Source organism: Chenopodium album, chromosome 24 (assembly GCF_948465745.1).
Source record: "Chenopodium album chromosome 24, dcCheAlbu1.1, whole genome shotgun sequence".
In the NCBI taxonomy this organism is placed as follows: Eukaryota; Viridiplantae; Streptophyta; class Magnoliopsida; order Caryophyllales; family Amaranthaceae; genus Chenopodium; species Chenopodium album.
This window is the reverse complement of record NC_137857.1, coordinates 34909088-34926388: the sequence shown is the minus strand read 5'-3', so window position 1 is coordinate 34926388 and position 17301 is coordinate 34909088. Positions and strand designations below refer to the sequence as shown.

The 17301-nt window shown below is 36.9% G+C and overlaps 1 protein-coding gene across 1 annotated transcript; it reads right to left on the bottom strand.

Annotated features, from left to right (window-relative positions):
• LOC145610931 (cation/H(+) antiporter 24-like) lies at positions 1-12500 on the bottom strand. Its single transcript, XM_081666190.1, has 8 exons — positions 12413-12500; positions 12060-12164; positions 10835-11034; positions 8440-9447; positions 6936-7992; positions 4964-5088; positions 2454-3461; positions 1-837 (listed from the first exon to the last, which is right to left on the bottom strand). The coding sequence occupies exons 1-8, from the start codon at positions 12498-12500 to the stop codon at positions 1-3; spliced, it is 4428 nt and encodes a 1475-aa protein (XP_081522316.1).
• Positions 12501-17301: the final 4801 nt, after the last annotated feature.

Sequence of the window (17301 nt, the reverse complement as noted above, 5' to 3'; positions counted from 1 at the left end):
TCATCCATCTTTCTTTTCTGACTTAATATCTCCATCATTATCATTTGCCAAGAACCGAACCACTATCAATGATGCATTAGGATGTTCAACCATGCGGCTTGCCAACGATAGAGCCTCACGAGCATCAGGCCCTCCAAGGTACAACAAGACAAATTGGCCATGGGGGCAATGATTGAATTGAGTTGCGGGCCGCCTCTCCCATGTAGAAGCATTCTTGCATGCGAAAATTCCCACGGAGCAAGGTGCATGGCATAACATATTAGCATTAGTAGATTGTACACCAGGTCTAAGTATGGCAGTTGAAAAATCAGTCCCATCTTTAATACATTTCTTATGGTAGGGTAAAATAATAAATCTTACTTTGTTCAACAAGGCACTTTCACAGATATCTTGGTACATGGTCCGATTAGGGGTAACACTAGTAAATAAGTTCATAGTAATACAATTGATACGATTATTCTCGTATAGCTTGATTGCATTGTGAATTGCAACATTGTTGTTATCCCAATACTCACCAATCTCCTTCACGTGGTCGATGAACATAGGGGTAGCTCGCCCTAAGAGTTCGATAAAGTAAATTACGAAAACTTGAAATGGGTTACTCGTTGTTGGATTCACATAGTCCAAAAGGCTAAATAGGTTACCCATGCTTTCTTGGTCATATATGCATGCTAAAAATCGAAGTTTAGACTCTTGTACCGTGTGTTGTATGGTTCTTTTCTTGTTGATCATGTATGGCTTTGTTGGATCATAAAGATAGTTTATCATAGGGCAGCATATCATTGTCACTACGATTGACACAATCATTAACAATGAGAAAGTTGGCGTCGTTACAAACTGCATATAAAAAAATTCATGTCACAATCGGATTTTAAATCAAAGCCTAGGAGTATTATTGTTGATCTTAAGTTTTGATGATGACTCAAGGAACCTAAGCAAACCCATAAGGGCTTTAACATTTGTCTATTAGCTTTGAAGTTTTGACAGGTTTATATGCTACGAAGTTCTAGAGTCAGAATGGAGCATGGAACAAGGTCAGAAGAAGAGCTTTGGACAAGGATAGAAGACAATCAGAAGCCAAGTTCCTTGAGTGAGGAATTGAAGCTCTAGAGTCAAAGCTTCACTAAGTTCCAAGGAGTCTATTGTAATTTTAATATTTATTTTAGGCTTCTTGTACATATGTTAAGTACTTTGATTTTTGATAGGATTTTAAGTGGATTAAATTTCAGTTTTTAAAGATTTTATTTTCCTCGTTTAAAAATGATTCTATTTTATTTTCGGAAAATTATCTTTTATTCTATTTATTTTAAAGATTTTCTGTTTTAACTTTATCCTATTGTTTTGGAAAATCTGACTTGGTAAAATCTCTTTGAAACTCTTTTAACGGTTCTTTTACTTAGTCAAGGAGGTTGAGATTTTTAAGGAAGCAGTAAAACATTTCCTTTAGCTTGCTGCCCAAGCCTCCACGAACTGCACTTCCTAATTTTATGGAAGTTGTGGTTAAGTGGGAGTTAAGGCAGACGTGGGAGCTTTCAACTGATTTCCTTTTAGTATAAATAGAATTAGTTTTCTGTTTTGAAAAGTACACTTGAGCATTACAATCTTCTAAGCTTTTCGAAAAGAGTCAAAATCCACTTAAGTCCTTGAGTGTCTTTGTACTTAGCATCTTAGAGTTTTAATTTGAGTTGTATTGGGATAGAGTTTGGGTAAACTCTAGAGTGTTCAGTTTGCTTTGAGTGAAGCAAGGAGAAAGGGAGAGATTTGAGAGCTCAACTGATTGAGGGATCAGTTGAGGGGGAACTTAAGTTCGTAGAGGAACTTAAGGTTAGAGTCTTAATTTGTAATAGGTTGTTTGCCCTATTATTATTAAGAATTGTGTTTAAAATCCCTTGTGGTCGTGGTTTTTCTTCTTGATTAGGGCCAAGAAGTTTTCCACGTAAAATCTCTCTTGCACTTTAAAGTTTTTGTTTAAGTTTCTTTTAGAATTCCGCAAAAATTACCCTAGTTCCTCCACAATACAATTCACCCCCCCTCTTGTATTGTTCATTCAAGTCAACAATTATTGTCATATGAGATGAGCTATCAATAATGAGCGCTATCACTCTACGGAATAGTATACATGTTGCAAAAAGTCAAGATAAATTAATAAAAAAGATCAGAGGAACTAATAGATAGTTACGGAGTAGTGAAGTTTTGTGAACACGTAATATGGAAGAATAAAGTTGTTTTGTGAAATTGAGAGTAATTATAAAATGATAAGGATAAGAGCCGGGTTTTATGTAAGCATTTTAAAGAGTATTTGATAAATTTTCACCTTTTACTAAACCAGAAAATATTAAACAAAACATACATTATCACTATAATTAGCCAATCATTGAAAAAATCACATTAATTAACTATTAATATAAGTTGCAACAAGTTTTGATAAGATTATATATGTTAGAAAAACGTACCTTAAAATCCATGTAATGGAGATATATGAAAAATTCTGTTTGGCTTTTAAGGCTAAGCATGAAGCCCATAGTAAGAGAATCTCTATATGACATGCCTAAAAATCGAGCGGACATAACAAACGTAGCAAACTTAGCTAAAATGGGTACAACGGACATAAGTAAGACCGGACTTAAGAAAGACCAACTCTTGATCATTGCAAACAAATCTATCGTAAGGCCAAAAGTAGCATATGCAAAGGGCATAAGGATGTTATCCGTGATAACCTCTGTATGATGTGTGATGGAATCTCCTATTAGAGGACCATCGGGTATGACTAGGCCGAGCCAAAATGTCCCGCTACCAAATGAAGACCCAAGAAAATCACTGATGAATCCAGCCACAAAAACTCCTAGCAAAATAACAACGATATATTTTTGATCCACAGGTTTAACTTTAGAACTTTGCTTATTAATCCACTGCATCACTTGTGGTATGCCGTATAATAATAAGCCAGTGAACAAAAAATTTGTGAGTAAGTAATACAAAATATAAATTTTACTAACTTCGGCTTGCATCATAGCTTCAAAAGAAACAAAGTAAGATAACCCAACGAGTTCAGTTAGTATTGCCGTTGATAAAACAGTCCGCCCTATATCCGATCTCAAAAGTTGCATGTCTTTTAGAATTGGGTAAATAGTTGGGAATGTTGTGTCAATCATAATTGAAGCAATAGCTCCAAGAGAAGATATTTTTTTGAGTATTGGACTGTCTACATAATTACAGATGCGGAAAGCTAGTATAAGCATGATGATGTGGGGAATTGTCACACCAGCACTTGCAATCATCCAATGCTTCTTTTTGGCCTTGGTGGCCGTAGAAAGGTCCATTTTCACCCCCGTCACAAACATGAACAAGGAAAGCCCTATAACCCCGATATTTTTTATCACAAAGTACGAGCTCTTTGGAGTGAAATTCTTTGCAAAGATTTTGTTGCGACCTAGGACCGATGGTCCAAGGATTATGCCCGCCTATTCACACAAAGTAAGTACATCAATTTTAATTTGTTCTAATCAGTATTATATCATTCATAATAATAATTAATAGGAAAATTTGTCAAAAATAACATCACTTTTGGACGATCTTCCAATAATAGCACCACCTTTTGATTATTCCAGAATAACACCGCCTTTCACATGTATTTGCCAAAAATGAAACAAAAAACCGGTAACCTATTTTATTAGTAATCTTGGGACACGTGTTCTAGTTTGATTGGTCAATTTATTTATTTTTATTTTTTGATTTTAAAAAAACTAAAAAAACAAAAAATTTAAACCCCCCCTTCCCACGATTTTCACCGGCATCCACCACCTTTCACCGGCATCCACCACCCCCACCAAGACCATCCACCTGAAACCACCCTCTCCCCGGCCCCCATCCTAGTTTCCAACCCCCTTTCCAGCACCCCCTCCCCTTTATGGCACCCTCCTCCCCTTCTCGACCAATTTGCACCACCCTCTCCCCTTCCTTACCTCTTTCCCCTCTTCCCTTTTCCGATTTCGGCCCCTCCCTCCTTCCCTTTTCAATTTCGGCTTTCTCTCCCTATTTTTTGTAGGTTAGAGTTTCAGTGGGGGGTTGTTTAAGGGCAGGGGAATGGGTGGAAGGGTGTCGTTCAGGGGAGGGGGGAAGGCTGGGGAGGTCGATCGGTGGCGAGGGTGGAGAGGGGGAGGGGCGGCGGCGAGGGTGGGGGTTGGGCAGGGAGAGGCTGGTAGGGAGGCTAGCTGGTGGGTTTTTTTTTTTTTTTTTTTTTTTTTTTTTTGAATTTTAACTTCTTTTTTTAATTACTTAGGCTTTTTTTTAAAAAAATAAATAAATAAATTGATCAATAATATTGTGACACGTGTCACAGGTAACCAGTAAAACAGGTTACCAACCGGTTTTGTTTCATTTTTGGCATACATGTGAAAGGTGGTGTTATTCTAGAATAATCAAAAGGTGGTGCTATTATTGGAAGACCGTCCAAATGTGGTGTTATTTTTGGCAAAATTTCCTATTTAATATTCATATATGGAAGTGGTTAGAGGATTAGAGGTCGGCCATATATCAATGCAATTTATTGATAATTTAATGTAATTTCAATTTAAGTTCTAATAACTCCAAACATAATGGGGGTGTTATATAATTAGGAGCTTTTGGATCGGACCAAAAGAACTTTTTGACCATGTTGAAAAGCTCCTTAGAGTACTTAGTTAGGAGCTATTTGAAACAATTTATTGGGTTCAAGCTCACATGAGCAGTTTTTTTGAAAGAGTTTTTAACTTTTTGTTATTTTTGACACTAAAACAGCTAATGACTAATAATTATATGTCTATATACATTATTTACCAGATATTTTACACAGTCAATGAGCAACGAGCTAAAAGCTAATTGCCAAACAATCAGAGAGAGAGAGAGACTTACAAGAACATCAGAAATGACTAGGTTGTTTGAGAGGCTTCAAGACGAAGCGCAAAATGTTGCTAATAACAAGAACCATAGAAATTTCTAAGAGTAGAACCGTGAAGGAGAAATCAAGATGCTTAGCACCATGAAATACTGAGAAGGCACGACTCCCATAGTATCTTTGACAATTTATCTCAACAATACGGTCATGATAATCTATCAACATAGATCCATTTAATTCAGGAATAATTTGGTCCATAACACACAACTTAACTAGTTGATGACAATTTAATTTTAAAGGAGGAAAGAAACAATCTGTTTCAATTGTCTTTCAGTGGACAGGCCGACGTCAACATGCATGTGTTTAGCTTAATGAAGACGATTACCAAATCCATAATATAATCATAATCATGCATGTATACTAAGAATCTGCGAGGAAAACTTTGCAAGTCTAACAAAACCATAATAATTTTATGCTATGTTATTTTTCTTTTTCCCCTTTTTCTTTTCTTTTTTGGTTCTTCAATTCGTACACTTGTATGTATATATTTTTTTTTTAAAAAAAAAAATTCCTCCCAGGTAGAAAGGAAAAAAAAAAAACAATGGATTTACAAGAAAAAAAAAAATAAAAACAGTTAATTTTTTTTCTGTGGGAATAACAAGTCATAAACACAGTAATCTACTAATTTTAGATATCTTAATCTTAATTTTAAATTTCAAAAATCACATTTATAGGTATAATTCTTATCAAACTAGGGGAATTTCAGAGTATGTAGCAAGAATAATAGTTATATCGTCTATATCGTGATCCGTAATCACAACAATCACATAGTTAAAAATAGCATGTCATGACTCTCATGAGCTTAGCTGGTTGTAGATGACTCGTTTTGATTATTATTTATCATAAAGTATTTTATTCTTTGGTATTTATTTGTACCCGGAATTAGGAAAGAAACTAATAACCTTTCCATGATGAAATGCACTGTATCATCATATGATTTGGTGTTCAAATTATCATTTCTACATTAGAATTTAGCTTTGATCAAATTAACATTAATAACGCATGATTATACATTGGAAACTCCTACTTCTAGATTAGTAAGAAGTTTAATAAAAGCATCATTGAAGGCTTGAACTATCTCGGGTCAACTTCTGTTAGTGATACATCATTAACAGATCTCGTATTCGAGTTGCTTGTTGATTGACTTGATCCAACGTCTAGTCCACCTCTGATGAAAAAACCGGGTTGTTAATTAAGTGTAAACAGACCCTCATTTGATGTTTGTTAAGCGTTGATTTTTTTTCTTACCTTTAGGTTGTTAATATGAATGAACTATGTTTATTCTTCGTCGTCCTATATGTGCTTTATCCAAGTTCAATTAAAAGTGGGATACTAATTCAATGTCTTATTTATGGACACCATGTTAGAGCCAAATGACATATTTCTTAAATCATTGTCAAGATCAAGTAAAATGTAATTTAATACTACCTCCGTTTCTTTCTAGTTGACACGCTTTGACTTTAGGACTATTCACACACTCCCCTTTGACTGTGTTTTGTGATTTATACGTAATGAAAAATATAGTCATGTGGGGTCTTGTTAGATTCGTCACGATATATAGTTTTAAAATATCAACTTTTCATAATTTTTGCATATCGGCAATTAAAGATATGAATGGTTGAAGTTGTGAATTGGCAAACGTGACTAAAGAAACGTGTCAACTAAAAAGAAACGGAGGAAGTATAATACTCTTTGTTCTAAAATTCCTAGTAATAAAGTTTGTAGTTTGTAATACTTTGTTTTATGTTTATTAAACCTTTTTTGAAAAAAAAATAGTAAATAAAGAAAGGGGGTTAAATTTTTTTTTTTGTTTTTTTTTTTTGGAGGAAGAATTAAAATTAAAATCAAGCTATCGTAATTACATAAAAAGTCAAATTAAATATTACCCAAAATCTAATCTAGTAACAAGCCCAATTAATAACCCTATTATTTCTCAACACTTGTTGTTGCACTACCAATACAGAGCCTGTAGTATTAAAATCGGCTGATACTAAAAAATCACCAATTAATCCTAATTCTAGATTTTCACTCCAATTTGATAATCCGTCCAGTAAATTTGGATTAGTTCCATGAGTTCGCCCTACAATCCAAAGATCTATCGAAACACTAGCGTTCAATGCTTGTATAGTTGAAACAGTTTCGAAGCCATTTCTCACAATAACTTCTTTGTAAACAACTTTTTCATTCCTCTCATTTTTTACCCAGAACCAAGTTATTATCCCATCATCCATCTTTCTTTCTGACTTAATATCTCCATCATTATCATTTGCCAAGAACCGAACCACTATCAATGATGCATTAGGATGTTCAACCATGCGGCTTGCCAACGATAGAGCCTCACGAGCATCAGGCCCTCCAAGGTACAACAAGACAAATTGGCCATGGGGGCAATGATTGAATTGAGTTGCGGGCCGCCTCTCCCATGTAGAAGCATTCTTGCATGCGAAAATTCCCACGGAGCAAGGTGCATGGCATAACATATTAGCATTAGTAGATTGTACACCAGGTCTAAGTGTGGCAGTTGAAAAATCAGTCCCATCTTTAATACATTTCTTGTGGTAGGGTAAAATAATAAATCTTACTTTGTTCGACAAGGCACTCTCACAAATATCTTGGTACATGGTCCGATTAGGGGTAACACTAGTAAATAAGTTCATAGTAATACAATTGATACGATTATTTTCGTATAGCTTGATTGCATTGTGAATTGCAACATTTTTGTTATCCCAATACTCACCAATCTCCTTCATGTGGTCGATGAACATAGGGGTTGCTCGCCCTAAGAGTTCGATAAAGTAAATTACGAAAACTTGAAATGGGTTACTCGTTGTTGGATTCACATAGTCCAAAAGGCTAAATAGGTTACCCATGCTTTCTTGGTCGTATATGCATGCTAAAAATCGAAGTTTAGACTCTTGTACCGTGTGCTGTATGGTTCTTTTCTTGTTGATCATGTATGGCTTTGTTGGATCATAAAGATAGTTTATCATAGGGCAGGATATCATTGTCACTACGATTGACACAATCATTAACAATGAGAAAGTTGGTGTGGTTACGAACTGCATATAAAAAAATTCATGTCACAGTCGGATTTTGAATCAAAGCCTAGGGGTATTATTGTCATATGAGATGAGCTATCAATAATGACCGCTATCACTCTACGGAATAGTATATATGTTGCAAAAAGTCAAGATAAATTAATAAAAAAAATCAGAGAAACTAATAGATAGTTACGGAGTAGTGAAGTTTTGTGGACACGTAATATGGAAGAATTAAGTTGTTTTGTGAAATTGAGAGTAATTATAAAATGATAAGGATAAGAGTCGGGTTTTATGTAAGCATTTTAAAGAGTATTTGATAAATTTTCACCTTTTACTAAACCAAAAAATATTTAAACAAAACATAATCACTATAATTAGCCAATCATTGAAAAAATCACATTCATTAACTATTAATATAAGTTTGCAACAAGTTCTGATAAGATTATATATGTTAGAGAAACGTACCTTAAAATCCATGTAATGGAGATATACGAAAAATTCCGTTTGACTTTTAACGCTGAGCATGAAGCCCATAGTAAGAGAATCTCTATATGACATGCCTAAAAATCGAGCGGACATAACAAACGTAGCAAACTTAGCTAAAATGGGTACAACGGTCAAAAGTAAGACCGGACTTAAGAAAGACCAACTCTTGATCATTGCAAACAAATCTATCGTAAGGCCAAAAGTAGCATATGCAAAGGGCATAAGGATGTTATCCGTGATAACCTCTGTATGATGTGTGATGGAATCTCCTATTAGAGGACCATCGGGTATGACTAGGCCGAGCCAAAATGTCCCGCTACCAAATGAAGACCCGAGAAAATCAGTGATGAATCCAGCCACAAAAACTCCTAGCAAAATAACGACGATATATTTTTGATCCACAGGTTTAACTTTAGAACTTTGCTTATTAATCCACTGCATCACTTGTGGTATGCCGTATAATAATAAGCTAGTGAACAAAAAATTTGTGAGTAAGTAATACAACACATAAATTTTGTTAACTTCGGCTTGCATCATAGCTCCAAAGGAAACTAAGTAAGATAACCCAACAAGTTCAGTTAGTATTGCCGTTGATAAAACAGTCCGCCCTATATCCGATCTCAAAAGTTGCATGTCTTTTAGAATTGGGTAAATAGTTGGGAATGTTGTGTCAATCATAGTTGAAGCAATAGCTCCAAGAGAAGATAGTTTTTTGAGCATTGGACTGTCTACATAATTACAGATGCGGAAAGCTAGTATAAGCATGATGATTTGGGGGATTGCCACACCAGCACTTGCAATCATCCAATGCTTCTTTTTGGCCTTGGTGGCCGTAGAAAGGTCCATTTTCACCCCTGTCACAAACAAGAACAACGAAAGCCCTATAATCCCGATATTTTTTATTACAAAGTACGAGCTCTCTGGAGTGAAATTCTTTGCAAATAATTTGTTGCGACCTAGGACTGATGGTCCAAGGATTATGCCCGCCTATTCACACAAAGTAAGTACATCAATTTTAATTTGTTCTAATCAGTTTTATATCGTTCATAATAATAATTAGTAGGAAAATTTGTCAAAAATAACCCCACTTTTGGGCGATCTTTCAAAAATAGCACCACCTTTTTATTATTTTAGAATAACACCACTTTTCACATGTATTTGCCAAAAATGAAATAAAAAACCGGTAACCTGTTTTACTAGTAACCCTAGGACACATGTTCTAGTTTGATTGATCAATTTATTTATTTTTATTTTTTGATTTTAAAAAAACTTTAAAAAAAATAAAAAAATAAACCCCCCCTTCCCACGACTTTCACCGGCATCCACCACCCCCACCAAGACCATCCACCTGAAACCACCCTCTCCCCGACCTCCATCCTAGTTTCCGACCCCCTTTCTAGCACCCCCTCCCCTTTACGGCAACCTTCTCGCCTTCTTGACCCATTTGCACCACCCTTTCCCCTTCCCTACCTCTTTCCCCTCTACCCTTTTCCGATTTCGACCCCTCCCTCCTTCCCTTTTCAATTTCGGTTTTCTCTCCCTAATTTCTGTAGGCTAGAGTTTCGGTGGTGGGTTGTTTAAGGGCAGGGGAATGGGTGGAGGGGTGTCGTTCAGGGGAGGGGGAAGGCTGTGGAGCTCGGTTGGCAGCGAGGGTGGGGAGGGGGAGGGGCGGCGGCGAGGGTGGGGGTTGGGCAAGGAGAGGCTGGCAGGGAGGCTAGCTGGTGGTTTTTTTTTTAATTTTAACTTTTTTTTTTAATTACTTAGGCTTTTTTTAAAAAAATAAATAAATAAATTGACCAATAATATTGTGACAAGTGTCACAGGTAACAAGTAAAACAGGTTACCAACCGGTTTTGTTTCATTTTTGGCAAATACATGTGAAAGGTGGTGTTATTCTTGAATAATCAAAATTTGGTGCTATTATTGGAAGACCGTCCAAACGTGGTGTTATTTTTGGCAAATTTTCCTAATTAATATTCATATATGGAAGTGGTTAGAGGATTCGAGGTCGGCCATATATCAAAGCAATTTATTGATAATGTAATTTCAATTCAAGGTCTAATAACTCCAAACATAATGGAGGTGTTATATAATTAGGAGCTTTTGGATCGGACCAAAAGAACTTTTTGACCATGTTGAAAAGCACCTTAGAGTACTAGTTAGTAGCTATTTGAAACAATTTATTGGGTCCAAGCTCACATGAGCAGTTTTTTTGAAAGAGTTTTTAACTTTTTGTTATTTTTGACACTAAAACAGCTAATGACTAATGTCTATATACATTATTTACCAGATATTTTATACAGTCAATAAGCAACGAGCTAAAAGCTAATTGCCAAACAATTAGAGAGAGAGAGAGAGAGAGAGAGATACTTACAAGAACATCAGAAATGACTCTAGGTTGTTTGAGAGGCTTCAAGACGAAGCACAAAATGTTGCTAATAACCAGAACCATAGAAATTTCTAAGAGTAGAACCGTATAGGAGAAATCAAGATGCTTAGCACCATGAAATACTGAGAAGGCACGACTCCCATAGTATCTTTGACAATTTATCTCAACAATACGGTTATGATAATCTATCAACATAGATCCATTTAATTCAGGAACAATTTGGTCCATAACACACAACAACTTAACTAGTTGATGACAATTTAATTTTAAAGGAGGAAAGAAACAATCTGTTTCAATTGTCTTTCAGTGGACAGGCCGACGTCAACATACATGTGTTTAGCTTAATGAAGACGATTACCAAATCCATAATATAATCATAATCATGCATGTATACTAAGAATCTGCGAGGAAAACTTTGCAAAACCATAATAATTTTATGCTATGTTATTTTTCTTTTTCCCCTCTTTCTTTTCTTTTTTGGTTCTTCAATTCGTACACTTGTATATATATTTTTTTTTTTAAAAAAAAAATTCCTCCCAGGTAGAAAGGAAAAAAAAAAAAAACAATGGATTAACAAGAAAATAAATAATTGAAAACACTTAATTATTTTTCTGTGGGAATAACAAGTCATAAACACAGTAATCTACTAATTTTAGATATCTTAATCTTAATTTTAAATTTCAAAAATCACATTTATAGGTATAATTCTTATCAAACTAGGGGAATTTCAGAGTATGTAGCAAGAATAATAGTTATATCGTCTATATCGTGATCCGTAATCACAACAATCACATAGTTAAAAATAGCATGTCATGACTCTCATGAGCTTAGCTGGTTGTAGCTAGATAACTCGTTTTGATTATTATTTATCATAAAGTATTTTATGCTTTGGTATTTATTTGTACCCGGAATTAGGAAAGAAACTAATAACATTTCCATGATGAAATGCACTGTATCATCATATGATTTGGTGTTCAAATTATCATTTCTACATTAGAATTTAGCTTTCTTCAAATTAACAATAACAACGCATGATTATACATTGGAAAACTCCTACTTCTAGAAAAGTAAGAAGTTTATAAAAACATCCTTGAAGGCTTGAACTATCTCGGTTCAACTTCTGTTAGTGATACATCATTAATAGATCTTGTATTCGAGTTGCTTGTTGATTGACTTGATCCAACGTCTAGTCCGCCTCTGATGAAAAAACCGGGTTGTTCAGGATCCGGAAGAGTTTTTGAATGACTATCCAACTTACGAACTACAATTGCCATAGTAGGTCTTTTGTATGCAGACTTTTGAACACATAACAAACCTAGTTGAATCCAATTTACGACTTCAGTAGCTAGATCTGAATCTCTTATTCTTGGATCCACGAATTCCATGAGAGCACCATCTTTCCATTTCTTCCAAACCTAGAACTTTAATTTTGTTAGGAACAATTGACAATTTTATTTTTTTTATTTTACATCTACATACATCAACAAAATAGTAATTAAGTTTCTTACATAGCTAAGAAGATCCTCCTCGTAGCTAGTTGTTTGGAAGCAATATTCCTCTTACCGCACATAATCTCTAAAACTAGCACACCAAAGCGATAAACATCTAATTTGATTGAAAATTGCCCCTTCAACGCGTTTTCTGGTGCCATGTAACCGTTATAAAAGACATCATTTAGGTTAAGACAACAAATATGTATCTAGAAAGCATTAAAAAAATTTCTCCATATTAATGGTCATAGACTTGAATTGTACTCCATTGCATATTGATAGACTATATATTAATGGTCATAAACTAGAATCATAAGCTTAATATTTTGGTTGAATTGATCCTTTAGCATAATATCAAATAAACATAATTCAAATAGATAATAAATAATATTTTCCTTTAATTTTGTTCCAAGAGGATGTGTTTGACTAAGTAAAAGTGTCAATAGATAATTCTTTGTAAATGGTAGGATTAAGGGCCTGTTCACATTTACTTAATTTCAGTTCAGTTCAGTTCAGCTCCAATCAGTTCAGTTCAATTCAGTTCACTTCCAATCAGTTCAGTTCAGCTCTTAATTTCCCTCTCACATAAAGTATTCATTTCAGCTCAATTCAGTTCAGTTCTTTTTTTTTTTTTTGGTTTAAAGACGAACTATATTAAATAAGCATCAATAAAGTTAGTGGCCATAGCCAACTTACAAAAGCAACCCCCATGTCTAGGGTGGTTGATGCAGAAATGGGACCATGTCCCCTACAATTAGTTGTCCGGAGTTTAATAAGTTTGGACCAAAAGACACATTAGCACGATTACAAGTTTGCAAATTAGCCTGTACAGGCTCCTGAATAATTACAAAATGTTCTAATATAGCTTCCTGATTGCATAGGCTACTAGTAGTTTGCTGTAGAGCCAACAAAGCTTGCCTGGCCACCGCATCTGCTTCCTTTACTGCTGCCCTGGAAGTTTTGAACAGCTTTGCCCTTCCTGCTGTTTCCATCAGGCCCCTGCATAAAGAGTAATAGTTCTTAATTTCATCAGTCCCAACTCGTGGATTGTTGATGCCTTGCACAGCCCTTAGACAGTCAGAGAAAATGTCAACCCCATTCCAGCCTTCCCATATGGCCCAAGCAGCACCAGCTAAGATAGCCATAGTTTCAGCCATCACAGCTGAGAGTGCATTGCAATGGACTGCAATACCCTTAATCCACAATCCCTGTCTATCTTTACATACACAAGCAATACCAGCTTCAAAAGAGTTAGACTTAAAGGATGCATCCACATAAATGTTAAAGTCCTGCAGAGTGTGTTGACTCTCATAGGTGGTCCCAGTTGGGATGGTAGTAGCAGGTATCCCCAGGCAAGAGAATTCTAACATCAAGTTCTTCACAGAGGCTAGCCATCTCTCAGGATGTATGGATTTCTTGTTAAAAAGCCAGTTATTTCTTCTTAGCCACATTCTCCAAGTAATGAAGGCAAAACACTCATTCCAGGGAAGATTAAACATAGGATGGGTTATGGTTGATTTTAGGTTGTCACACCACCAGTTGTCAGCAGTAAGTGTATGGAAGAAAGTGGGGGGGGGGGGAGACAATGTTCCAAATCTCAGAAGCTCTATTACAGTCCCTAAAGACATGCAGAGCAGTTTCCCTAGTGGAAGGGCAGAAACAACAGGAGCCTGAGGGTATTATGTGTCTATAGTTAAGATGATCAGCAGTAGGGAGCCTATCCCAAAGACATAATCACAGGAAGAATTTGGCAGGGGGGATGTTAAGATCCCAGATTGTAATATTGAAAGGCACTGACCTATATGCAGAGTGGGACTGGTCCCAAAGATAGGAATAGGCAGTCTGGCTGTCAAAATGGCCTCCTTGGCCAAGGGAAGAGAAAGGGAAATCCTCACCATGACATGGGAGGGGAATGGAGGATAGTAAGGTAGATATGTGAGGAGGGAGGTTAAAGAGATCATCCAGGGATTTCTTTTCAATCCCTCCATTTGACAGAAGAGAGTAAACAGTTCTATTTTCCTCTTGTCTAGGAAGAGGCCCCTGAACCAAGGACCTAATAGAACCCAACCCAGACCAGTTATTCAGCCAGAAATTACACTGGTCTCCCTTCCCAAGGCCCCATTGGGAGAAGTGGGTGAGAATGTCCCAACCTTTCCCAGCATCTTGCCAAATGTGGGATCCCTTAGCAAAGGGGGTAACTACAGGTCTATGACAGTACTTCTCCTTAATTAGAGTAGCAGACAGACTATCTGAGGTCAGAAACTTCCAGCACAATTTTGCCATGGACACTCTGTTCTGCAAATGGGCTAATCTGAAATTGAGCCCTCCCCTAATTCTAGGGGAGCAGATTTTGTCCCAAGCAATGAGGGGGATCTTTTTAGCTTCAGGAGTAGTACCCCAGAAAAAGTGAGAACAGATTTGATCAATCTGAGAAGTCAAGGACTTGGGAAGGCAGATGGTTTGCATAGAATAAGCAGGGATGGAAGAAAGGGTAGCCTTAATGAGGACTGCTCTACCAGCTTTAGACAGATGTTTTGCTTTCCAACTACTTAACTTGCTTCTGATCTTAGTAATGATATGGTTTAACTGAGTCTTAGTAGGCCTTTTGTCAGTAAGAGGGAAGCCAAGGTAGACACCTAAATCAGAACTAACAGGCACTCATAGACTTGCACTGAAGAGGTCTACAGAGAAAGGGGAGGCATTCTTAGAGAAATAGAGTTTACTTTTAGAGGGGTTCATACACTGCCCAGACATGGCCCAGAAAAGGTCCAAAGTATCTTGCATGGCATTAAGAGTGGCAGGGGAAGCTTCACCAAACAAGAGTAAGTCATCAGTAAAGAGCAAATGGGAAATAGGGGTAGAACTATTTCTAAACCTAAAAGGCTTCCACAAACCCTGAGAGCAGGAGGATTCAATCAAGTAGGAGAGATAGTTCATGCATATGATGAAGATGTAGGGGGATAAAGGATCACCCTGTCTGATTCCCCTAGAAGCAGAAAAAGAGGGAGAGGGGGAACCATTGACCAGCACTTGGAAGGAAGGATTAGAAATGCAATTCATGATTAAAGTAACTGAGTGCTCATCAAAACCAGTCCTTAAGAGGCAGAACTCAATGAATGTCCATTCTAACCTATCATAGGCTTTTTCAAGGTCAATTTTAAGACAAAACCAAGCTAGTCTCCCAGTTTTTTTCCTCATAGAATGGATAATTTCAGATGCAGCCACATAGTTGTTCTCACAGCCTCTACCAGGAAGAAAACTACTCTGATTAGGGGAAATGATGTCATTTAGAAGAGGTCTGATTCTCTGGACAATGATCTTAGAGACAACTTTATAGGAGGTGTTGCACAAACTTATAGGTCTAAACTGTTTGATGGTCTCTGGGTCTTTGACCTTGGGAATGATGGCTATAACAGTCTTATTAGCCTCTACAGGGATGGTCTTAGAGGAGAAACACTCCTGACAAAAACTAAGTAAGTCAGGCCAGACAATAGCCCAGTGATTCTGAAAGAAGAAAGGGTGGAAGCCATCAGGCCCAAGAGCTTTGAATTTCCCCATAGAAAAGAGTGCAGAATACACTTCATGCAGAGCAGGAGGTTGAGAGATAGAGATGGAGGCAGAGGGAAAGGTTTCCTCTGGAAGAGAAGTGCCTTGGGAGGTGAATAGGGAGGAAAAGTAGTCAGAAATGTGAGATTGAAGGAGATGGTCAGGGATGTCCTCCCCCACAGGAGATTTGAGGTTTTGAATTCTATTTCTCCTTTCTCCTAATGAGAACAGACTTATGAAAGAAAGCAGAGTTCCTGTCACCCTCAGATAACCAAGTAATTCTAGATCTAATTGCCCAGAAAGATTCCTCTTGCTTATAAAAGGAAGAGAGGCTGTCACACAGGTCCTGTTCTAGGTTGTGAAGGAAGAGGTTATCTGGTTCAGCTTCCAAGGCCTTTTAGGTACCCTCAAGTCTCTTGAGAAATCTATTAATAGACTTTTTAGGATTTGGAACATTATCATTCACCCAAGCTAGAATGAGGGGGGAGATGTGATGAAGCTTAGAAGTTAGGTCATTGTGAAGGGAATTCCAGGAGAGGTCAATAAAGGGGGAAAAACCTGGTTGTTGGTACCACAAAGATTCCATTTTGAAAGGTTTGGTGATGGTGGGGATGAAAGTGGTGGGGTCAGTATTTAGGAGGATGGGGCTATGATCAGATCTTTCTCTAGGTAGGTGGAGGAGAGAAATGTTTGGGAAGGATTGAATCCAGATGGTATTTAACCAAGCCCTATCAAGTCTTTGAAGAATGGGCCTTCTTTTTCTCCTATTAGTCCAAGTGAATTTGTTACCAGAGTAACCAGCATCAACAAGACCACAATAATTCATGCAATCAAGGAATTTATTTATTCTATTTAATTTGACTGGGTTACCACCTAACTTTTCAGTTTGGCTAGTAACCTCATTGAAATCACCAATGACAACCCAAGGCAAAGACATATTCTCACTCAAGCGAATTAAATCAGACCACGTATCACATCTAGATTTAAACCTAGTACTAGCATAAATAGCAGAAATAAAAAAGGACAGATCATGTACCTTCACAACTCCATGCACCCCATGATTGTCTCTGCTCGCAGGCTGAAAGTCCAAACTAGCAGAGTTCCACAGCAGAAGAATGCCACCTGCCACGCCTTCCGGTTCAGCCAGGAAGTAACTGTCGAAGGGTAAACCCTTGATGATGTGTTGGGTATGGGCACGAATACACTTAGTTTCAGAGATGAACATTAGATCAGGCTTGTGTTCTTGAATCAGGTGGTTAGCATGGGGTATAAAGGTTCCCCTCACTATGCCTCTTGCATTCCAGGAAACTATTATCATTGGTTCAGGGATGAAGCCGTCCTAAAGGAATTCCTTCCTGATCCTGTGTCTTGTCTCTGTGCCCAGATGAAAAAATTTCCCATGGTTGCGGCTGAACA

Excerpts from the sequence above, each read along its gene's own strand:
- LOC145610931 (XM_081666190.1), bottom strand. The coding sequence starts at position 12,500 with ATGGCACCAGAAAACGCGTTGAAGGGGCAATTTTCAATCAAATTAGAT. Across the intron at positions 7,993-8,439 it reads TCCATTACATGGATTTTAAG|TTCGTAACCACACCAACTTT; the intron begins GTACGTTTCTCT and ends TTTTATATGCAG. Across the intron at positions 3,462-4,963 it reads TACTCTTAGAAATTTCTATG|GCGGGCATAATCCTTGGACC; the intron begins GTTCTTGTTATT and ends TTGTGTGAATAG.